Below are 24,687 nucleotides of genomic sequence, written 5' to 3' on the forward strand. Positions count from 1 at the left end.
TGCAACACAATTATAGTAATCAGTCATTAGCGAACATTGTAGTTTGTTATTAATAATTATGTAAACATGGATATTGTAAAAATTAAGTTATATAATTTTTATTAAAATGTTTCTTACATACCATTATATTGGCTGGGCCACAAAAATATTCATCGTGGGCCTCGAGTTTGACATGCTTGGTTTACACAGTGTAAATATGCACGTATTCCCAGGAACTTTTAGGGTGATCACTGTTTTGGAGCAGAATTCATTATTATAGACATTCTCAAATATATATCAGAGCAATAAAAACTGATATATACTACTTGGTATATAAATTTTGGGGAGGACTATATCACAGCAACTTGCCCTTCCTATATAATAAAAGCCTAATATGCAAATCAACTGAACGGTGGACCAACCTGAACAACACACACTGACCACCAGGGGGCAGATGCTCAACACAGGAGCTGCCCCCAACCCACAGGCCTCAGGCCAGCCAAGGTGGGTGCCAGCAGGAGCCTCCCCGCCACCAATCACCCTGCCGGTCACCCCACAGATCGGCCCTGATCGCCAGCCAGGCCTAGGACTACCTGTGCACGAATTTCATGCAACGGGCCTCTAGTCCATATAGTAAAACCCTAATATGCAAATAGACCTAACAGTGGAATGACCGGTCGCTATGATGTGCACTGACCACCAGGGGGCAGACGCTCAATGCAGGAGCTGCCCCCTGGTGGTCTGTGCGCTCCCACAGGAGGAGCGCTGCTCAGCCAGAAGCCGAGCTCATGGCTGGCAAGCACAGCGGCGGTGGCAGGAGCTTCTCCCACCTTTGCAGCAGTGCTAAGAACCCCTCAGGGGACGTCTGCCGAGCGGTCCTGAACTGTGAAAGGGCACAGGCCAGGCTGAGGGGAACCCCCACCCCCCAGTGCATGAATGTTGTGCACCGGGCCTCTAGTTAGTAAATAAGTATCAATAGTTGATGTTCAGGATAATTGGACACCATCCGTAGTCAATTGATCCAATTTGGGTCAAAAAACAGAGTTGGTCTAATTTATTTTTAAGATATAATTTGCATACCATAAAATCCCCCCTTTTAAAGTATATAATAAAGTTATTTTTAGTATATTTACAAAGGTGTGCAATTATACCACTAACTCTAAAAAATTTTATCACCCCATACCATTAGCACATCCTGCACTCCGCCCCCTCCCCTCTCAGCAACCACTAATCTACTCTCTGCCTCTGTGAATTTGCCTATTCTGGACATTTTATATAAATGGAATAATAATATGTGGCCTTTTGTGTCACATTTCATTTATAATTTTTTCCAGGTTTGTTCATGTTGTAGCATGTGTCAGTTCTTTATTAATTTTTATGGCTAAATAATACTTCATTATATGGATATATAACATTTTATTTATACATTCATCAGTTGATGGGCATTTAGATTATTTCTACTTTTTTTTAAAATTTCTTTATTGATTAAGGTGTCACATATTTGTCCTCATCCCCCCATTCCCATCCCCCACCCCTCCCCACGGATAGATTATTTCTAATTTTGACTATTGTGAATAATTTTCTGTTAAGATTCTTGTGTAAGTTTTTGTGTGGATGTATGTTTTCAGTTCTCTTGTAGTCGTAGTAAAATGTCTGGGTCATAGGGTAACTCTGTTTAACTTTATGCAGAACTACAAAACTATTTTTAAAAGAAACACCATTTTATATGTCTGCTAGCAATATATGAGGGTTCCAATTTCTCCAAATTCTCAACAACACTTGTCACTGTCTGTCTTTTTTATTATCACTATCCTAGTGGATATGAATTGTATCTCATTGTGGGGTGTATTTTTTTTAATCCTCTCCTGAGGGTTTGTTTTATTGATTTTTAGAGAGAGGGAAAGAGAGAAACATTGATCAGTTGCTTCCTGGACGTGCCTCAACCAGGAGCCTTTTTCAGCTCCTAGAATCTATCTGTCATTCTCTGCCACATATAGTTTGTTTCTTAAAGGCCAACAGGACATCATCTGTGCCTTCAAATCTCTCTAGCTTCTGTCTCTGCCTTCTAGACTCAGATTTAAAGAGCTAGAGTGATTAGGTCAGGCCCACCCAGGGTAAACCTCCCATTTGATGAACTCAAAGTGAACTGATTGGGGACATTGATTATATTTTTGCTATATAACCTCATTGCCAGAGTGATAGCCTATCATAGTCATAAGTCCTGCTCTTCTTCAAGGGGAGACACTTATTATCCAGCGAGCCAAACCAGCTAGGGCATGGGAGAGACTTATTATATAGGGCATGTAAGCCATGGGTTGGAAGTCTTTGGATCTATCTTAGAATTTGACCTCCAACAGCCAGCCATAAGAACTAAGTAAGCAATAGAGGTAATTGTTAGGGCCTTTAATAATCAATATAAATTGTTTGAATATGTGGGATGCTCATGCTTGACTATAACATTGGTCCCATAGCAAAAATACCTTCAAGTAGGAGAGATGGTGATACAGGTAGAAACACCAAATGATGCTAAACAAACAAACAAGCAACCCCGTCGTTGCTTTTAAAAGAATTCAACTTGCCATATATCTTTTGCAAAGGCCTTCAAAGCAACCTTTGCCCACATGCTGCCCACCCCCACCCCCTCATCCTCCCCTCTCCACAGCATCTATCAACCTGACAACTGCTTTTCCTTCTGACTTCCTTAAGTAGGTCAATAATTTGCTTCTCTCCTCACTAAACTTGCCTCCTCCTTTGCCTTTTGTGTAGGCCTGGGCACACTGAGGCAGCAATAATATTTTGTGAGCCCTGACCGGTTTGGCTCAGTGGATAGAGTGTCGGCCTGTGGAGTCAAGGGTCCCAGGTTCGATTCCGGTCAAGGGCATGTATCTTGGTTGTGGGCACATACCCAGAAGGGGGTGTGCAGGAGGCAGCTGATTGATGTTTCTAACTCTCTATCCCTCTCCCTTCCTCTCTGTAAAAAAAAATCAATAAAGTATATTAAAAAATAATAATAATAATATTTTGTGAATTGGTTAACCAGGTTAGCAACTCTAATCAGTGGGACTAACATCTAGCCCAGGTCTTCAGGGGCGGGGCCTAGGGTGTAGAGCTGTTGGTCACCATTAGGAGGAGCTCCCCCCTACGTCCTGGCTCCGCGTTTTTGTTTTTGTTTTTGTGCTTCTCGGCCGCTCTTTCTCGCAGCCCATCTCTATGGTTTCCGTTGTGTTTTATCTGGAACCGGCGGAGCTTCCGGTTCCGGCGGGGCCGTCCCCAGCGGCGGAAATGGCGGCTACAGCGGCGGAGGCCGCGGCCTCAGGCTCTGCAGGACCCCGGGAAGAGGCTGAAGCCCCCAGCCCCGCCTGGAATGAGTCCCAACTGCGAAGTTACAGCTTCCCGACGCGGCCCATCCCGCGTCTGAGTCAGAGCGACCCCCGGGCGGAGGAGTTCATCGAGAATGAGGTAGGGGGCGGGGCCGTGTCCCCAGCGGGAGCGGGGGAGGGAGCAGGTTGGGAGGAGAGGTCAAAGGCGAATGTTGATGGAGGTGGGGACCGGGCTGGGCGGTGGACTCGGGCCGGAGGAGAGCTGGAGAGGGAGGCGAGGAGAAATGGGACTTGAGGGGTTCATGTGGGTGAACAGATGAAATTATTCTGAAGTTGGGAAATAGTTGGAATTATGGAACCAGAACCCACCAGCCCTCGGGACGACTTCATTTGTGTTTTTTTCACCTGATGTGTTTTCCCTTAGGAGCCTGTGGTGCTGACCGACACTAATCTGGTGTATCCTGCCCTGAAATGGGACCTTGAATACTTGCAAGAGAATATTGGCCATGGAGACTTCTCTGTGTACAGTGCCAGTACTCACAAGTTCTTGTACTACGATGAGAAGAAGATGGCTAATTTCCAGAACTTTAAGCCAAGGTCCAACAGGGAGGAAATGAAATTCCATGAGTTTGTTGAGAAACTGCAGGATATACAGCAGCGAGGAGGAGAAGACAGGTAATTTCTCAGATGATGGTTTTCTGTTGGCTCCAAGGCATATATTTTCTTTGCCTGTACTTGTTTGAGGATATGGAGGAGTTGGGTGAGTTCTCAAAGTTGAGGGATGAGAGAATGATGACACGTGAACTGTGATTCTCTAGTTCTTTGTCATCTTCATAAAGTGAGAGTCACAGTTGCCTACAAGGGTCAGGTAGGTGAACAAAATGAAGTTGTTTGGGTAAAAACTACCATGAGGCTAAATGTATACACCCTATTCAAAGTCAGAAGTCATTACTTGACTTGTGTCCATTGGGAGTTCAGTTTTAGGATTGCCAGATATTCAGATTTTTCAAGAGAAGCCAGAAATCGAGGATTTTTATTTAAGATCTTTTTACTTAAATGTGCACAGGTAATTCAAATCTTTAAAAATGCTTCAAGGAGCCAAACAGAAATGTCTGTTGTTGGAGTTAGCCTTGAGATGATCAGTTTGCAGCCTAATGGCTGGGGATAGTTAAGGCTGAAGCGTTATATAAATGTGATTCTGGGGTGAAGGATATTAGGATCCTCTAGTTTAGGGAAGATCAGATTAGATTGGGGGAGGGGCATATATTGATGTTCCAGGTTGTACTGGCAATAGCAAATGCAACACACACAGAAGTGTTTCTTTCTTTTGCTTTTATGCCTATGTATGAAGACAGCCTCTTAGGTAGGTCCCAGACAGCATTGCGTCTGGGGAATTGCTTTTACTAAGTAGTTCATGGTGAACGACCCTCTCTAGCTCACATTTGGTGCCCAGTCTTAACCTTCCTGCCTCGGTTCTCTTTCTTACTCCCTGTTAGCAGTATGTGGCTGAGTGAATGAATTTGAAATATCTTTTTTCCATCTTCCTGACACTTAGCAGTTACACAATGATACGACTTTGACTAAAAGAGTTTCCAGGGTCTGAACTATGATTGAGCTGTTATTTTTGTCTTATAAAGCCTGATTTAGTTGAGTTGTCTCATGCATTAATTTCCTCAGAATTAACACATGTACATGTGCGCGCATACACATAGACACATCCAACGTTCAGATTGAGAGCTATTTAAATAGTGCTGGTGGAGTGTAATTCCGTTTAATGAACATATGTACTAGAATAAGCATGAGATAAAACACATGAATCCCCTGGTTCCTCATTCACTTTATTTTTTTTAAAATATATTTTATTGATTTTTTACAGAGAGGAAGGGAGAGGGATAGAGAGATAGAAACATCGATGAGAGAGAAACATCGATCAGCTGCTTCCTGCACACCCCCTACTGGGGATGTGCCCGCAACCAAGGTACATGCCCCTGACCGGAATCGAACCTGGGACCCTTGAGTCCGCAGGCCGACGCTCTATCCACTGAGCCAAACAGGCTTCGGCTCCTCATTCACTTTAAATTTCTTATCCTATAGTGAGAGCATTTTCCCCTCACTAAGTATGAGCTATGAGTGTAGTCTGTTCTTTAAGGGTGATTCAAGGAAAATTTTCCTATGTGCAAGTTTTACCCTATCCGCTGACTTGAGCATCAACCAACTCCACTACATAATTGTACAGGTTGTTGTGATTCTGGGATGAAGGCTAGTAACATCCTCTTTGAGCTCTTTTGATATTTACTGTTTAGGTATAATGTTTCATGAATGGTCATGCCTCTTTTAAAGTTACTTGCAAAATTTTTGTATGTGCATGTATATTATAAGCTCCGGGAAGAGTCCAAAGGTTGGATTTGAGTCATGAGGGGTCCTTGTCCCCAAAAAGGTAGCTAATGTTTCTAGCTTATTGAGATTTCTAGTTAAAGTGACCTTAAATATCATGCTTCTAGGCACTGATACCTTTGAGCCTTTTGAAGTAATATTCTCAGGACCAGGAAAGGACTGCTTCTGTATCTTAACTTCCAGCTTGTCCCCTTATTAATGTGTCTTGTGGGCTTGATTAAGTGTGTCTGTGTTTTCATATACCTTAAGTAACTTCTGATCTCCCTTAGGTGTGTGAGGAGCCTTGGGCCTGCAGAAAGCCTGGTGAGGCATCTTCCTTCAGCTGTAGAAAGCTGCTACAGAGAGGTGGCTGAATCAATTAAGATAAACTAGGCTTCAAGCCAGAGCTCCGAAACTTTTATTTCTCACTCACACTACATGTTCATCACGGGTCACCTGGAATAGGCTGTGCTTTTTTCTAAAAAATATGAAACGCTTCACAAATTTGTGTGTCATCCTTGTGCAGGGGCATGCTAATCTTCTCAGTATCGTTCCAGTTTTAGTATATGTGCTGCCTAAGCGAACCTAGGACGAAGCTCTACTCTTACATCATCGTTTTCGCTTTGGGGCCCAGATTGGCCCAGTAGCTACTATCTGAGACTGCAGTTGCTGTGGCAGAGTTGCTGTGGTGGTAGTGTGTACTGGTTCTTAAAATTACAGTTTGGAAGCAACACAAGTCACTTCTGTGGACATTTCCTTGGCCAAAGCAAATTAAATGATCAAAGCAAGTTAAATGGCTTCGAGGGGGTACAGAAGAATAACTCTCCCACAGGGAAGGAACTAGCTCTTGGTGAATAGTAATATGATTTGTTACAATGGCCATTGAGGGCCAAAGGGGATGCCTTGGGTCCTGAGAATCTCTGGAACAAGGGTGATTCATCATTGTAGGGTCTGTGGAGAGACTTTGAGGAGTCTATGAAAGAAATTGTGTGAAAGTTCTGTGTATGTGCATTTTTCTGGGGAACGTTCCTTGGATTCTTAAAGGATTTATGCTGCGACCCAGAAAAACTTAATCACTTCTTTAAAGTAATAAGTTTGGTGTCCAAAGAAGGAGAGTTAAGGATTCAGTTCTGTGAGAATCCATGTTGGTTAAGATTCGCATGATAGTGGTTGTTCTCTGTGGGCGATGATAATGTGGGTTTAGCTTAGATTTCCAGATGTGGGGAGGCCATGCCAAGGGACTGTGTGTACATGCACTAATGGGATCTTCTTCTTGGGGAACATAGGTTGTATCTGCAGCAAACACTCAATGACACTGTGGGCAGGAAGATTGTCATGGACTTCTTGGGTTTTAACTGGAACTGGATTAATAAGCAACAGGGAAAGCGTGGCTGGGGGCAGCTGACGTCCAATCTGCTGCTCATCGGCATGGAAGGTAAGAAATCTTTCAGAAAGCAGCATAGCTTGAAGTCATTCAAACCCGGTTCCTAATCCTGTGTCCACTATATCCCCTCCTTGACTTTGAACAAGTCACTTAACTTCTCAAGCCTCAGCCACCTCATCTGCAAAAGGACCATGATAGTATTTTATAAGTAGCTGAAGGTGAAATAAGATAATTTATGTTGTTTACAAGCTAGTTTCATGTCCTCTAAAAAGAAGTTTTCTTTTCCCTTCCTTAGTTATTGTGTGAATGTGTATACTCAGATATTAGGGGTCTCTGCAGTATTGCTCTTCTCTATTGGATCTGTTTGTATTCAAAAGATTTTTATCCAGTAGAAGAGGGAATGTATTTTTCCAATATAAGCTGAACCTTAACTTCTGAACAAGTAATACATTCATGGGGTTAAATTCAAAAGGTATAAATAGGTATGTAATGATAAATCTCTCTTCCACTCCCAGTTTCTCTCCCTGGAAGCACCACGTTATTAATTGACTGTGTATCCTGCTAGAGAATTTTATGCACACAAAAGCAAATATGTGAATGTGTTCTTTTGTGTGTGTGTTTTTTCTTTTGAATAAAATGAGAAGCCTTTAAATTCCAGTCAGAAAAAGGAGAGCTACTTATCTCATTCTTCTTATTTCCAGCACTAGCTTGGTGTCAGGCTCATACTAAATAAATGTTGAATAAATTGGGTTGAACAAGGAAGCAGAGTAATTATTCATTGTTGTTCATTGCTGGACTCAGATCTCTCCACCCTTTGATTATCCTTTCTTCAGATTTAGGCGCAGTTTATGGATTGACTTTTAACCTGTCCCTTGGAAACCAACTCTTGGTTGACCTGTCAGGAGCCAGTTCTAGTTTACTTGAGTCTGCATTTTTTTTTCTTTTAAATACACTGAGTGGCCAGATTATTATGATCTCTGAACACATAATAATCTGGCCACTCTCTCTCTCTATATATATGTGTGTGTATACATATATACATATATATACACACACATATATATATACATACACACACGCACACATATGTTAGAGACCCAGTGCATGAATTCGTGCATGGGTGGGGTCTGGCCAGCCTGGCCAGGGAGAGGGGACATGGGTGGTTGGCCTGCCTGCTGGTCAAACTCCTGGTTGAGGGCACAATTTGCATATTAGCCTTTTGTTATATAGGGTATACACTGAGTGGCCAGATTATTATTATTATGCGTTCCGAGATCATAATAATCTGGCCACTCGGTATGTGTGTGTGTGTGTATATACATATATACATATACATACACACACACACACACACACACACACACATATATATTTTAAATACACATTTTATTGATTTTTTACAGACAGGAAGGGAGAGGAATAGAGAGTTAGAAACATTGATGAGAGAGAAACATCGATCAGCTTCCTCCTGCACACCCCCCACTGGGGATGTGCCCACAACCAAGGTACATGCCCTTGACCGGAATCGAACCTGGGACCCTTCAGTCCACAGGCTGATGCTCTATTCACTGAATCAAACCGGTCAGGGCTTTTAAATATATTTTTGTTAATTTCAGGGAGAGGAGAAAAAGATAGAACATTAGTGATGATAGAGAATTATTGATCAGCTGCCTCCTGCACGCCCTACACTGGGGATCGAGCCCACAACCTGGGCATGTGTGCCCTGACCAGGAATCGAACTGAGATCTCTTGGTACATGGGTCAACGCTCAACCACTGAGCCACATCAGCTGGGGTTTTTTTGTTTTGTTTGTTTTTTGACTCTGCATTTTTCTGTTGCCTTATCCTCTGGTAGAGTGTAGGCAAGTGGATTTGTCAGGTAGAGTTGAGAGAGTAGACTCCCTTTGGGGATGCCAGGGACTCTCAGCATTTAAGAAGGCAGCTATCTTGACCCACCCAGGTAGACCTGGAGAATGTCTTCTACACTCCATGCCCTGCAGGAGCCCTTAAGTTTTTAAGGATTGTGCGGAAGGATAAACAACATACGTGGCCCCAGTTATAATGAGTAGATAGAGCACATACTAGGGCAAAACTAATTCAAGGTGGTATTAAAATAATTTAAAATAATTTTCCTTATTCAAGTTGTATAGCTCTCTTAGGAATCTGACTTGTACCCCTATGAGAATCAACATCTCCAGTGTTGCTCTAAGAAGTGTTGCACCTCACAGGTGTGTTGAAGTGGGAGGAAAGGTTGAGAATCTTTGCCCTCCAAAAGGGCTGCTCAGGCGCGCTCTCCTGGGAGTATGTTCGGGCCTTTGTGTTCCCCTCTCTTCTTCCCTCACAGGTGTCTATCTCCCAAACTCTAAAGGTTCCCGTGAGACTTGCAGCCAGGGGAGCAGTGGGCAGCTGCAGCTCGTCCTGGGCTAACCCCGGAACCTGTCTCCTTTTCTCTGACTCCAGTGAGCTGACAGCAGCTGTGCCTTGGCTCGTTTCTTTCTCATAACGTTTCTAGAGAGCCAAAGCATCCCTGCTAGTCTCTCTCCTGTTGCTGCTTCTCTCGTAGGCCCTTTGTTTCACTGTCCCCAGCTTTAACGAACGCATTCTCAAAATAAAAACTAAAAAACGAGCTACCCAAAGCAAGCACATATTCACGCAACTTAGAATGACTAGTTAACTCCATCAAAGAAGATCATGCATGCATTGTTGAGACCAGTCATTTCAGTTGTTTGTAACTTGTTTTACTGCCCTTGAATTCTTGCCATAGTCAAGAAGAGTATAAGTATATATAATATATTACTTTGTTAGAATTGTATGATTTTAATGTGCTATTGCTTCTGGTAAGGGCAACAGCCATTTAAGAAAGTCTACTTTGCTAATTAATGTTGAATCCTTATTGCTGGACTTATTACTGATTAAAAGTGTAGCACCACCCTGGCCAGTGTGGCTCAGTTGTTTGAGCACGGTCCCATGCACTGAAAAATTATTGGTTTGATTCCCGGTGGTTTGATTCTCAGTCAGGACTGCTGCCAGGATTGCCTGCTCCATCCCTGGAAGGTGGCGTGCAGGAGACAGCCAATCGATGATTTGTTCTCACACCTATGGTTTTCTTTCACTCTCCTTATCCCTTCCTCTTCAAAAATCAATAAAAATATATATTTTTAAAATACTTCCTCAAATATATGTATTTTTTAAAAAGTGTAACACCTAGTTCGCTGCGAGTTTAATTGCCATCTCCCTGATTCTGCCTGATTTTTTTTTATTAGGAAGCCTTAGCTGAGTGGGCAGGCTGGTTTCTCTCCAGCACTGGGCCCTGTGTTCAGCCTGTGCAATAGAGGCACTGCTCTGAATAAGAAAATGTCTTTCTTCTTCCAGGAAATGTGACACCTGCTCACTATGATGAACAACAGAACTTCTTTGCTCAGATAAAGGGCTACAAGCGATGCATTTTATTCCCTCCGGATCAGTTTGAGTGCCTCTACCCATATCCTGTTCATCATCCATGTGACAGACAGAGCCAGGTGAGCTGATCTGAGGAAGGTATAGAACTCCTTGCGGATCCAAGGTTGGCATGACTTTCCCTTTCCTTGTGGTGGTACGCTAGGTTTGGACAAACTCAGAGGATAATTTCACAGTGTAGCTCATACAGGGTGGGGCAAAAGTAGGTTTACAGTTGTTCATATGGAAAATAATACAGTAATTAATAAATAATAATACAAGCATAAACTGTTTGACATACAACTCTAAACCTACTTTTGTCCCACCCTGTATATTTCAGGCCTCTGTGACAGTCCCCACATGCTTATAAATATAAACAGCCCTGTAGAGCTAATTCTGGACGGCAGACCCTGTCTTTGATGCAGATGGAGTCAGGTCACCACCCTGTTTGATTGGATTACAAGTTCATGGAACAAAATGTGTTTATGTCTCTATTGAATTTAATAATTGTTTTCTTTTGTCATGGATGCTATCACTTTTTGATAAAAAGGAGGATGAATAGAATTGAGATATGTCACTTAATGCCTTTTTTGGATCCAAGTAAAGTATATGGTTGACTTTGTGGCCAAACAAAGAGGTCCTTTACTTCTTAAATTGAAAGCTGCCTAGTTACTTCATGTAGGAGTTTTGACTGGTTAGAATGTGTGTTTGGGAGAAAGTTCCTGAAGGTTTGAGTGAAGGATGAGTCCTCATTCTTCATATCTGCAGGCCATAAGTAGGTTTTCTGACCTCAGGAGCCCTGAAGCCTAGGATTCTTTACCACTCAGTATTGAGTATGGACTATCTTACATTGTCCTCTGAGAGACTCTGTGTATTTTTAATGTAGTGTTTTCTGCTGGATATAAATTTTAAGTCTTTTTTTTTTTTAAGGCATCTTTGTAGACTACCAGAGTAACTTTCACATAGTCCTTAATGATAAAAATTTGGTGATCGACTGATTTTTTTTTTTTCTTTCTCTTGAACCTCTCAGGTGGACTTTGACAATCCTGACTACGAGAGGTTCCCCAATTTCCAGAACGTGGTTGGTTACGAAACAGTGGTTGGTCCTGGTGATGTTCTTTACATCCCAATGTACTGGTGAGGAAGGGGCTAGGACTGAGGACTTCTTGGGAGCTTTCTTTCCCGTTCCCTGAAAAGCCTTATCTGTCCCTTGAGTTGTGACAGGCTTGGTCTTACGTGATCTGCAGGAAGGTTGGCATGTCCAGATGTGAGCATACTGGACATGGGGGAAATCACAGCCCTGTCTCTAGCCCCACGGAGTGTTGGAGAGGATGAGCATACAGAGACTCTTCTTTATTTCTCTTAGCTGCACTCCACCTAGTTTTCCATCCCTCCCTCTGGAAAGTATTGGTGGCAAACAGGAGCCTGTTTATTTTCTTGCAGGTGGCATCACATAGAATCATTACTAAATGGGGGGATTACCATCACTGTGAACTTCTGGTATAAGGTGAATATGGGTTTTTTCCCTAGATGGGGCTGGGGTGAGGTAGGTGTAATACATTGTTTGGGGGCAGGGTGGGGAGGTTGGCTATTTCTGGAGTGATCCCAGGTCTTTGGGGAGTTGAAGAGGAATGGGCTTGAACTGTATTTCTTAGAAGGGAGGATGGTGCCTAGGAATAGTGGGTGACACTGAAGGTTCCTGCTAAAGACATTTCCTGAGCTGCTGCTTCCTTTGCAGGGGGCCCCCACCCCTAAGAGAATTGAATATCCTCTCAAAGCCCATCAGAAAGTGGCCATAATGAGAAACATTGAGAAGATGCTTGGAGAGGCCTTGGGGAACCCACAAGAGGTATGTGGCTGCCCCAACGTGGCACTCCTATGGTTCAGTGGGCAGTGATCAGGGGAAGTCAGGATTGGTGTCACATTCTCCATAGCTCCTCTGTTTCATATCTGGTATCCTCTCCATAGAGGTTATGGTTATGTTCAGAAAAGCCTTGTTTTCTGCTGAGAGCTGGGCTTGACTGGTGGATCAATTATAATCTGTTCCATGCTAGTAGTCATGTTCCCCATGAGGCTTGTGTGCCAGCTGGGGACCCCTGAGGGGATTCTTCTGGAACAGGAAGTGAGCAGTAAAGCATCTCACACTCTCCCAGCTGTGCCAAGGCTCTTCTAGGTTGAGACCTGCTTCCCACATAGGTGTGCCAGTGGCTCATCGGGCAAATGGGGGAGGTTTGTTTTTGTAACACTCTTGCCTCCATCCTGTGGATATCCTCAGCATCCAAAGGACCTGTGAGGTTTCGAGATGGCATTACCCTCGATTGCAGGTGATCTTTTCAGTATATAAAGGCATGTAACATTCTTAAGGCACGTTTAAGAAACATGGCAAACACTCTTAGGTATTTGAGGATTATTAGTCCTCTGACCTTCTGTCAGTTTGGTGCTGCTTACAGATACAGGGTATTGTGAGCGGGAAGATAATACACGGTGAACACAAAGAAGAGAGCCATGCCCCCGAGCACTGGGTTGACCTTCAGGAAGAGAGTTGGTTAGAGGGTTTACAAGATTGAAAGCCTTCTCCCTGCCCTTGGCTAGACATTGAATGTTTCTAGACACACCCCTGTCCAGCTCCTGGGTCGGAACAGGCAGTTCTAACTGGCTCCTCATGTCTTTTTGCAGGTGGGGCCCTTGTTGAACACAATGATCAAGGGCCGATACAACTAGCCTGCCAGGAGTTGAGGCCTCCTGCCAGGTGACTGCTAGCTCATCCACACCGCTTCATTGATGAGGACAGGAGACTCCAAGCACTAGTATTGCACGAAGCACTTAATGGACTGGACTCTTGCCATGGCCCTGGAGGCAGGTGTTTGGGACAAGGCAGGGTGGTTGGCAAGCCACTCCCATTTGGAGGGACTTCGTGCCCTTGCCTCTGTGCCCCAGCACCTTCTCTCCCTGCCCCCCTAAAGTTCTGCATTCAGTGTGTGGAGTTCCAGCTTCTGGTTTTCATCATGTCTGTGTGTGTCAGTCCGTCAACCTTGGGATGTGTGTATGCGTGTGTGTGCATGCACACCCACGTGTGTCTCTGTTCCTTGCGCCCTTCTGGATCAGGACCCCACTCTGGCTCAGACCTATCTCCTGCAACCTCCGTGCCTCAGCCTGAGATAGAGGAGATGCTCTTGGATGCCCGTTACATCAGGGCTACAGGGCCAGAGCTATCCTGATGTTTAGGTGGGTCGGCTTCCTTCAGGTTTCACAGAATCAGGTTCTAGGGTGGGTGGGAATGGCTGGCTACTGGGACTCTACTGGGGAGAGTGAGAAGGAGGCTTGCTTTGAGAGCCTGGAGAGCTTCCTATGAGTGAGAATTAGGTTCCAACTTGGACCTTCATGCTCAAGCCATACATAGAAAAGAGCCTTGGGACACCAGAACCAAGGATTGTGCATAAGTTTCAAATTGCAGATACATACAGCTCCTCTCTTTCAGCACCAGCTCTTACTCCCTGTGCTGAGTACCAAGGGAGTCCTAGCATTGGCTTCTCTAGGTTCTATGGGTGCACACCTCTGTGCAGTGTGGTGTGTGTATGTGTGTGTGCACGCGTGTGCGTGCACATGTGCACACGCGTTTTCACACTGGCCTGCCTCTCTGCTTACCAAGTCTCTCTACTGCTTAGCTCAACTGCAGTGGGAACCCCAGGGCAGTACTGCCTGACGTAACCTAAAGATTTTAAACTCAGTTTCAGCCATTGGCTGTTGGTCAGGTCTCACTACAACCTGCCTGAGGCTGACTGGCTAGAACCTTTTCTGCCTAGGCAGGTTACATGCTCTGTGTCTGTGGAGCTTCCTGGCTCAGTGGACAAAATGGGGTCAAGCTTTAGCAGCTAACTCAACACCTGTCATCCACCTCATGGCAAGGACAAAAACGTAGCCTTGTCTCTTAAAGCCAGCACCTCTGCCAGACCCCACTGTAATGTTCCACAAACACTCAAAAGTCAGGGCAACTGGTGGAGCACAGAAGTATAATTTCCTTTTCACAGCTACTTAGGGGAACCCCTCAGGGCTGCAGCTTACACCTGGGCAGCTGTGCACTGCACAACTCGAAGGGCCATCATTCACATCTATTCAGTGGAATTGGGCAGTGTGGTGGCCCTGTGTCTTGTCACCTCCACTTCCATCTCATGTCCCTTCTCTGGAAGGAAAGAGGAGTTGGAGTATTAGGGTTTATGTATTATTTTCTTTTTTCCTACCAAAGGTTTACTTCCAGTGTCTGAGCTATGGCTCTTACCCCCAAAGCTCAGTTTACAGTTACAGTGCACTGATGGACTGAGGATGTGTGTGTTTGTACGTGTGCATCTGTGTATGTATTTTAGGAAGGGGTGTTTATTTTTAGTACCCGATTCTGGGTTCTCTGATGCAATGTGTGTGTGCGTGCAAACACGGTACCTTCTCAAGTGTAGTTCTCTCAAATATAGCCAATGCTGGAAAATGTGATTGCAGTGATCTCCATCTCTCCATCTTTTTGGGAAAGAGGAGCACACAAAGAAACCAAGGCAAACGGAGGATGAACTTGATCACAACCACACTTTGAAAGATAGCAGATTGTTTTTGTTCTCCTTAGCAGATCTGCTGCATTCCTGGATCAGCCTGCAGAGATGTGGGTGGTGTGCTACAGGGAGGGGTGTGCCACAAGCTGGTCCTTGCTGGGTGCTGTGCTGACCTACAGGGAATGGGGGGCAGGGACCTGCGCAGGATTGGTAGTGATCCTTGGGTAATACAGTAGTGACCCCTGATTATCAGACACCTCATGTGTGCCTAATGCTTTTATCTGTGTTCCTCACTATCCTGCAAGATAGATGTTCTCCTTTTATAGCTAAAGAAATGGGCTTAGAGAGGTTAAGTGATTTGTGGCAATCGGGATTCCAACCTGTGCTGTTTGGCTACAAACCCCCTGCTGCTCCTTTTCCGCCAATGTTGATTCTTTTACCTCCTCCCTTGTGCTACCTCAGATCTCATTCCACTGGACACTGTCTGGTGCTGGCAAGTTTAGCCCAAGAGCGTGCAGAAGATACAGCAGTGGGTGACAGCTCTCCTGGGCTCCAGCTAAAGACATCTGGGGAAAACTGCCGGGAAACTGTATAATGAGTTCAGAGTGCTGCAAGGAGCTATGGGGAGACAAGTTCGAGATCCCATTGTGTTCCTAGTGTGTCCTTGAGGAGGTTCCATAACTTCTCCCAGCTTGCTTCTGCATTGATAGAATTGAAGACCTAGTTGTAGGTGCTCACTAAGAACCTTGATTCACGTTCTGCTGTCTCCTTATCCCCCAAGGAGGAGGTTGAGTCTCTTGCCTTTACTTGCCTAGGTTAGGGCCATTTGGGCTCAAATTCTACTTGGGACAGAAATCATTTGTGCTGTGTTGTCCCTATTGTGGAGGCAGACACCATGGGAAGGTGGGGGTTTGTGTCTGTATGGAGGTCAGCCATGTTGCAGGCTCCCATTTTTACACCAGTAAGTACAGAGGAAACTACTCTTTTGTGAAGTCAGATACTTGTTGGGGGGTTGGAGTTTGGGGGATGGAGGAGGGGCTGTTGTGGGCATCAGTTGAGCAGATGCCCAGGATGCCTGGGGGAGACCAGCTTCCCCTACAAATCAGAGCTCTAAATTACAAGGTTTTTTACCAACGCGAACAGTTGGGGGACGTCGTCTGCACTCATTTGCGTAATGGTTTCTGTCACTGGTGATTAGACACAGGATGAAGGAAAAGAAATTTGACAATTAGGAATGAGCCATCATTAATCTGAATCTGTTAGGAGACGGAGAGGGGAAGGATCCTTATCAGTGGGCCAGCCAGTGTGGGGAGACCCTCCTTCTGCCCCCCAGAGATACACCCTTTTATTGTTCCCACAAGCAGGCTGAGGTGGTATTTCTTAAGATGAGATGGGCCCAGTCCCCAGCCTGAGGTGGACACAGGAACACATGTACAGGCACAAGCCAGCACGGAGAGATGGGTGTCAAGTGCACCATAGGGCAAAGAATAACAATGGAGTACTTTTGCTATGTGCTATTTGTGAAAAACGTTTTTGTAATCAACTCTCCAGGTGCCCATCCCGTGGCAAGTAATTATTACATTCCAACCCTGCAGAGCGGAGGAAACCTGGTCTTGATCCTCTAGGAGCTTCTGCCTAGTTGGGGAAGAAACCACCAGAAGTTACGAGAGCATGGATTGTGCACTCTGTGAGGACAAGATGAGAGGCTGTTGAGGAAGGAGGGAGACCAGCAGAAAGCAGAGCTCTTCCACCAGCCTTCTCCAAGCACCTGGACTCCCCAGAAAGGGATTCTGGGCCTCCCAGCAGCATTGATTCCCCCCACAGTACAGCTTAGTTACCTGGAAGGCACTCAGGCCCTGCCCAGATGTGTGAGCAGGTAATAAGATGAACTAAAAGGCTCCGTTTTGGAGTGGAGAGTGCCAGTTTGGATCTTCTTTTCTGACCTGTGATAGTTCTGTTTGTTTACCCAAGGTCAGTCCATCTGTTCTCTGTGTGCTCGGTCCTCTGGCTGTTTTGTCCATTCTGTACCTCCGGTTTAGATTTTCTAACTGACGGTTCTTTCTGCTAGTCTTCAGCCAGCTCTGTTTAATCCTCACAGGTGTTGAGATCCTCAGCAGAGTCCTGCTGAAAACGTTTGGTGCATTTCTGGGGGATGAAGCCTCTGATGTTGGCAGCCTTGAAGTCCAGGGGCTGATGGTCAGTGAGGCCTCCAGAGATGGGTGAGGGAGGGTGCTTAAAGAGTTGTGAGCAGTGGGTATTGGGTAGGAGACTTCCCAGTAGTGAGGCCTGGCAAGTCAGGGAGAGAGGAAGAACCAGTTTGTTTTTCCATTTAAATGCATCTGTGCCTTAAGGTCAAGCATTTCAGGGATGGGGGCATTTCTCAGATGTGTTTTTAAAAAATACTTGTTTTTGTAGTTAATCCTCAAGGATATTTTTTTCTATTGATTATTAGATAGAGTAGGAGGGAGGGAGGGGAGAGAGAGACAAGACATCCATCAATTTGAGAGAGAGACATCGATTGGTTATCTCCTGCACCCCAACAAGCTGGGGATCAAAACCTGGAACCCAGGTATGTGCCCTTGACTGGGAATTGAACCCATGACCCTTAAGTGCATGGGTCATGGGTTCAATGCTCTAAACACCAGCCAGGGCTCTCGGGTGTTTTTGGCGATGCCCCATGACACCGAATTTAGCTTACCTTTCATTTCAGTGTTTTCTGGAAGGAAACGGCATATTGAGTAGTCCTGTGTCAGGAGTGGAGATCTTGGGTGAGAAAGGCCCTGGAAGCTGGGTAGCAGGCAACAGGGACCCAGTGGTCAGCTTATACCCACACTGTCTCTTCACTCCTCCAAGTGTTGAAGTACAATAGCTGACTATGGGCCTCACCTTCTTCCCCACCTAAAATCTGGTCTTCGAGTAACATTTTGAGAAGCAGAATGTGTCCTTTAACTTCAGTGAGAAACATTCTAACACAGTGTTTAAAATCATAGATTTTGGAACCGATGTCTTTCGTTCAGATTTTTAGCTTTGCTAACTTGCCAGCTGGGTTTGACTTAACCTCTCTGAGCCTGTTTCCTCAACTAGAATGGTATGTGTGGTAGGGAAGGGTAATGGAGGTGGTGGTTATATTATGTGACTTATTCAGGAACTTGATTTCAGTGATTCCTTCCTTAATTAAAGCATAGGGAAGAATAAGGAAAATACCCTGGAGAAACCCATGTTGAGCTGGGTTCAGACGGAAGAGCCTTGTTACCTAAACCTGTCCCAGAGGGAGGGAAAAAGGAACGTGTCTGATTTCTTCTGCCTGGTCAGCCAGGCTTTACTGCTCTCTACACCAGCCTGGGGACAGGGTGGGAAGCTGTCAGGTAAGAGTGCCCTTTACACTGAATGAGTTCCCCTTACACCTGGGGAAGCTGTTGCCAACCTCACACTGTGGGACACGGCAGTCAAATCTGGTCCCCTTGGTTCATTTTTATCCCATGCCCCTCGATGTAATTAAGTTGGATTGTTCTAGGACAGAGGGGCATTCAGAAGAGAATTCAGAAAAATATAAGACGGGTCTTCATAGCTACCATTTGTGGAGCGCCCTGGAGCGTTTTTATTTCAGACCCTGTGCTTGCAGTTCAGTGGGGGCAACAAGCAGGCAATTAGCATTACAGGTGCACAGAGGAGAAACACCTGACAAGCTCAGTCGGCTTCCTGCAGGAAGTAATATATTTAAGCTGATCTGCTTGAAAGATAACCAGGGGTTGGGGAGTAGTAAAAGGCATGAATTTCTCCTCTGACTTCTCTCCCAGTTCCAAAACAAACACTCTGTTCCTCCATGTTTAAGGGTTTTGTTAATCACTCCTGGGAAGGGACCGTCAGCCAGGCAATGGACCTCAAAAAGAAAGCCTTTTGGTTAGTCAAAAATTTGAAAGTCATTTTGGTTTTTGGCCCAGGTTCATCCTGGGGTGCAGGTGGATTGGACTTGGTCGTTTGCAGTCCCTCTTCCTCAGAAGACTGGCCTCTGGAGCTGCCCTGCCATCCGACTTGGAAGAGCTGCTGGACTCAGTTAATTCAGAATTCAACCTGAGATATATTCTGGCTGCCTGAGTTTCTCTGCCTCTTCCACACGTATCCCACTGATCTCTTAGGTTCTGTTCCCACCACTAGCCACTCCCCTCCCCACTCCGGACTAAGCCTCTACAGTTCCCCTCTGTGGCTACTCACATCCTCTTGCCTCTGACCCTGGTCCCTAGCCCTAGGTGAAAGGACCCCTCTCTAATTGTGGACTATAGACTATTCTGTAGTCACTTTGCATTCACCTGTTTACTTCTAGATTTCTTTGGCCTCAGAAGACATTGTTTAAAATCTATTCATGTAGTCATTGAGGTCAATCCTGCCCTTCAAGGAAGCTCTGCTCTTTAACGCAAAATCTAAGCTACATCTGAGGTTTTTATTACCTTGAGTATATAGCAATATAGGGTATTGGTTGAGAATGAGAGCTGTACATACCTGTCTTTGAATCCTAGATCTGTTTGCTATGTGACCTTGGGCAAATGACAAACAGCCTGAAGCTCACCTTCATATGTATGGGGTAACATTACCTACCTTGTCAGGGTTACATGAAGTGTGTTAAGGACTTAACAGAGTGACTTCCATAGCAAGGGCCGTCATCAGTGGCTTCTAGTGGTGCCAGCCCTCTCTCTCTCAAAGCCTTTACCTTTCTTTCCTATCTAGCTTCCTGACGTAAGGTCATGCTTCTAGTATCAGGGCAAGTGTAGTTTTCAGCTTATCAGCAAAGCAAAAGGATGAGGTTAACTTTCCTGCTTATGTTATCAGTCCCTATCCCTTCTTAGTGAACATTTAGGGAATGTTCTCCCAAAAATGTTTTAATATTAAAAATATGTGAACCAGCCCTAGTCAGTTTGGCTCAGTGGATAGAGTGTCAGCCCTTGGACTGAAGGGTCTGGGGTTCGATTCCAGTCAAGGGCATGTACCTGTGTTGCAGGCTCAATCCCCAGTCCTGGTCAGGGCACATGGGGGAGGCAACCAATTGATGTGTCTGTCTCACCTCAATGTTTTTCTGTCTCCCGCTCAAACTCTCTAAAAATCCATCAAAAAAATGTCTTTGGATAAGAGAGGATCAACAATAACATTGAAATTAAAAAATATATGTGAACCACTCTGCCATTGAAAATAGAAGGCATCAGACCTGCTGCCACCACTGGATAAGCGGCACTGAAGGTGTGTGCAAGCTGGCACACAGCAGGCGGAGACACAGGAGTCGAGGTTGGTGCCGAGGCTGCCATGCTGGTCTAGAGTAGTACCACAGAACGGCTTGGAGAGGTTCCCCTTAAGTTTTGTATATGAGTTTATTTGAGTCAAAATGATGACATGGTAGGAAGTGAGATCTCAAATGCTCCCCTTCAAGTTTTTGAATAGTGAGCCTTTGACTATATTGTTTGAGCAAAACCCCACTCACTTTACAATCAGTGTGGTCATTGTCCCACAAGGGTTTGTGTGATATGAGAAGAATGAGGCCTTAGGTATGACTCCTGAGATGGAATCTATTTGCCTCTTCCCTGACTAATCCTAAGGAAGTTAAAATGTCTAGGTCTTGGCTACTTCACCTATGAGGTGTGGGAAATAGCAAATGGCTTGCAACATTGTTTTGAGGGTTGTGATTATGTTTTATTTAAAATATATTTTTATTGATTTTAGATAAGAAAGGAGAGAGAGAAACATTGATGAGAGAGAATAATTGATCAGCTGCCTCCTGCACGCCCCCCACTAGGGATTGAGCCCACAATCCGGGCATGTACCCTTGACTGGAATTGAACCCCGGAACTTTCAGTCTGCAGACCAATGCTCTATCCACTGAGCCAAACCAGCTAAGCCTATGATAATGTTTCAAAACATCCTGTTCAGTGTGGGCACTAGAAAATAGATTATTAGAAAAACTGTTTAAACAGTGTAGTGCTTGAATAGAAAGAAAGTGCTGGCAATGGGGCTTTTTTGATCCTACTCTGACTCTCAAGATGGTCAAAGTGGAATCACAGAGGAGATGACTTGGGGGCAGGGGTGGGGCGGGGGGAGCAAAGTGGAAAAGAGCCCAGTCAGCGTGGCTCAGTGGTTGAACATTGACCTATGAACCAGGAGGTCCAGGTTCAATTCCCAGTCAGGACACATGCCTGGGTTATGGGCTCCATCCTCAGTGTGGGGCCTGCAGGAGGCAGCTGATCAGTGATTCTCTCTCATCATTGATGCTTCTATCTCTCTCCTCCCTTCCTCTCTGAAATCAATAAAAACATTTTAAAAAACAAAATGGGAAAGATCCTAGGGTTGTGGAAAGGACTGAAAATCCATGAATGATGGGACGAAGATGCTTAGATGGGGTCTTGAGCAGAAGCAGAGACCTAGGATCTAGGTTACCACCTAGTCCCCAGAAGAACAAAGACTGGGGCAGAAGGGGGTCTGAGGGAGACGCTAGGGCTAAGTGGAAGGAACACAAGGTTTGGAGGATGCGGAGAAAAAGGAACCCTCGTGCACTGCTGGTGGGAATGCAGACTGGTGCAGCCACTGTGGAGAACAGTATGGAGTTTCCTCAAAAAACTAAAAATGGAACTCCCATTTGACCCAGTAATCCCACTTCTAGGAATATATCCCAAGAAACTAAAAACACCAATGAGAAAGGATATATGCACCCCTATGTTCATAGCAGCACAATTCACCATAGCTAAGATTTAGAAACAGCCTAAATGCCCATCAGCAGATGAGTGGATTAGAAAACTGGTACATCTACACAATGGAGTACTACACTGCTATAAAAAAGAAATTCTTACCATTTGCAGCAGCATGGATGGACCTGGAGAGCATTATGTTAAGTGAAATAAGCCAGGCAATGAAAGAAAAATACCACACGATCTCACTCATTTATGGAAAATAACATTATAACCTGATGAACAAATAGATACAGAGGCAGTACACCGAACAGACTGTCAAATTACAGCAGGAAGGCTGGGGAGTGTTGGGGAGGGGGGGAAAGAGATCAACCAAAGGACTTGTATGCATGCATATAAGCACAACCAATGGACACAAGACACGGGGGGTGGGATGAGGGCATGCGACGGGGTAGGGGAGGCTGGGGGAAGGGCAATGGGGAGAATAAAAGGAGATAGATGTACTACTATATGTAATACTTTAAACAATAAAAACACAAGGTTTGGGACAGTGAACCTTAGATGTACTTTTCACAGGCTGGGTGACTTGGAGCATGTTTGTGCTTGAGTCCCCTCATCTTTAGAATTGGTTACTGACACTGCTACCTTCCTTACAAGGTTGGGACAATATATGTGAAAATACTGTCTAATTGAGCACTATATGTTAGTGGAGGGTTTAGGAGAGCTCTTTCCAGAGTGGTGGGCCACAGAATTGCAGGAGTTCACAGATTCAAGCCTCCCACATTTTTGGTAGGAAATAGTCAAGTGGCATTTCCCACCACAACACTGTTCTTCCACTCTGCCAACATTTGACTAGCAAGGATTTTGTTTTTATTTAAGAAGAAAAAGCAGCGTGGTCAGAGCATAAGTTTTGGAATTACATGGCCTAGATTTGAATTTTGTGTTCATCATTCCAAAATTGAGATAGTCTGATTACTTACCATCTCTGAGCTTTGATTTCTCAACAGGTCTCATGTGACTTGGGAATGAATGATACACCTTAAGTGAAATAACCCAGTACCTAGTGCCGACCTAGGAAGTGTCCAGTAAATGTTAGCTCCATTTCTTTTATTTCTCCTTGGGATGCATTCAATTGACTCAGCATAAAAGGGGCTTCGTTGCCCATGCCTTGGTGTAAACAAGTAATACCAATTTTCCCTTAATAATAAAATTTTTTACTGACTTCAGGGAGGGTGGGAGAGAGAGAAACATCAATGATGAGACAGAATCATTGATTGGCTACCTCTTGCACGCCCAACACTGGGGATCGAGCGTGCAACCCAGGCATGTGCCCTTGACCGGAATTGAACCGGGACCCTTCAGTCCACAGGTGACATTCTATCCACTGAGCCACATCAGCTAGGGGTTCCCTTCTTTTTAAAGGTGAGATCAGTTGCCCTAAAGCAGCGATTTTCAACCAGTGTGTCACAAGAATTTTTAAAACATGCAATACCTGACTACTTAGGGGCACTGACCTCTCTTCCCTTACATTGTCAAATTAAACATGACAACAGCCAACACAACAATAGCTGTCCAGTGTGAATGAGTCAAAATTATACCCTTTGTTTTGTCAGATGGGCAAAAATGTATTTTTTGGTGTGCCACAGAACTTTAATAATTAGCCATGAGATGAAAATGTTGAAATTTGCTGCCCTAAAGGAATAGGAGTGTGAATGGGGAAGAATCATGGAGAAGGGGGCAGGACTTTACAATATTGGAGATAGAGTAGGGGTCTTATTATGGTCATCTAGGTGGAATGGGGGTGGGTGAAGAAAGGAGGTTGTTGAGAGACAAGAGTTTTCAGAAAGAAGGTAGGTGCTGAGTGCAAGAGGGAAAAGCCAATCATGGGGCAGTGTGGAATAGAGGACAGGGCAGATCTGTGGGAGAACCTTAGGATTTGTGACTACAAGTCATTTGTGAGAAAAGTGCTGCATTCAACCCGCTGTCATCTTAATACCGGGAAGAGTGGTCTTCCTCTAAAGGGAGGATATAAAAATAAAGCAGAAATCAAGATGAAAAGATTTGTGTTTTCAGAGCCAAGGAAATGCATCCCCAATCAAGAGATATGGAAGCCTAGGTAGGATTCTAGGCTTCCGTGAGAAAATGCAATTAGGTATTGAAGAGCATCAAACCCAGGAGTATGATTTGGGTGACCACCTCACTAAGTAATGGAGGCCCTGTGATAGGGCTTACACAGGCCACAATGACTTTCTGGGTCCCTTCTTAGAATCCAGACAGTGGCCTGACCCATGTTTCTGATTGCTTTACAACCTCAGCCATCTGAGAAGGCAACATCCAAAAGATCTCCATCAATTGTTTCCTTGGTCAATAAGCATCTTTTAATGCTGGAGGACTTAGAATGATGGATAGACATGTTTAAGAACATCTAATCCACAGTATTACTCTTTGCTTTAAGGAATATATACTGCTTGTATTTTATATCCTTGACATGTAGAAGAGAATTTTCCTCTTAAGTTTAATAGGTTTACCTTGTAATACCAACGAAAGAGTGTTGAGTAATTTATTTTGACTTGAATTTTAAGTTGAAGTCTTGCTAAGTTTCTATATACTTTTGGAACATTTAAAATTATTAAAGATTTGCTACACTTATAAACTTAATTTATTGGAGATATAGTAATTATTTGCAAAGGTTTGTTTTAGTCTGATAAATGAAGTACTTAAGGAAATAAAATATATTAAACTGCTTTGTTTTATAAACAAAGTTCGTAAAAGGTGAACTTAAAAGCTTAGACAAGAACTAGGATTTTGAATATGTAACTTTGAAAATTGAATATAACTTTTAAAACCAAGTAATTTCTGGATAATTATTTCTCTGCACAAAAATAACTCTTACAATGTCAGAGTTATTTCTCACATGGAAATTCTAGTACACTATTACCGCAAACCCGTCACTAAGCTTGTCCAAGTACTTGGTAACATTTAAGGTAAACTTTTCAT

At 44.3% G+C, this 24,687-nt stretch overlaps 1 protein-coding gene across 1 annotated transcript; it reads left to right on the forward strand.

The window, feature by feature from the left end:
* The first annotated feature begins 3,192 nt into the window (after window positions 1–3,192).
* Window positions 3,193–17,202, forward strand: HIF1AN (hypoxia inducible factor 1 subunit alpha inhibitor). The gene is made up of 8 exons (XM_079794148.1): window positions 3,193–3,438; window positions 3,724–3,974; window positions 6,959–7,107; window positions 10,428–10,573; window positions 11,521–11,627; window positions 11,934–11,997; window positions 12,229–12,339; window positions 13,167–17,202. The coding sequence occupies exons 1-8, from the start codon at window positions 3,262–3,264 to the stop codon at window positions 13,209–13,211; spliced, it is 1,050 nt and encodes a 349-aa protein (XP_079650274.1). The 5' UTR covers window positions 3,193–3,261; the 3' UTR covers window positions 13,212–17,202.
* The last annotated feature ends 7,485 nt before the right edge of the window (window positions 17,203–24,687 follow it).

This window comes from Cnephaeus nilssonii (assembly GCF_951640355.1).
Source record: "Cnephaeus nilssonii genome assembly, chromosome: 16".
Taxonomy (NCBI): Eukaryota; Metazoa; Chordata; class Mammalia; order Chiroptera; family Vespertilionidae; genus Cnephaeus; species Cnephaeus nilssonii.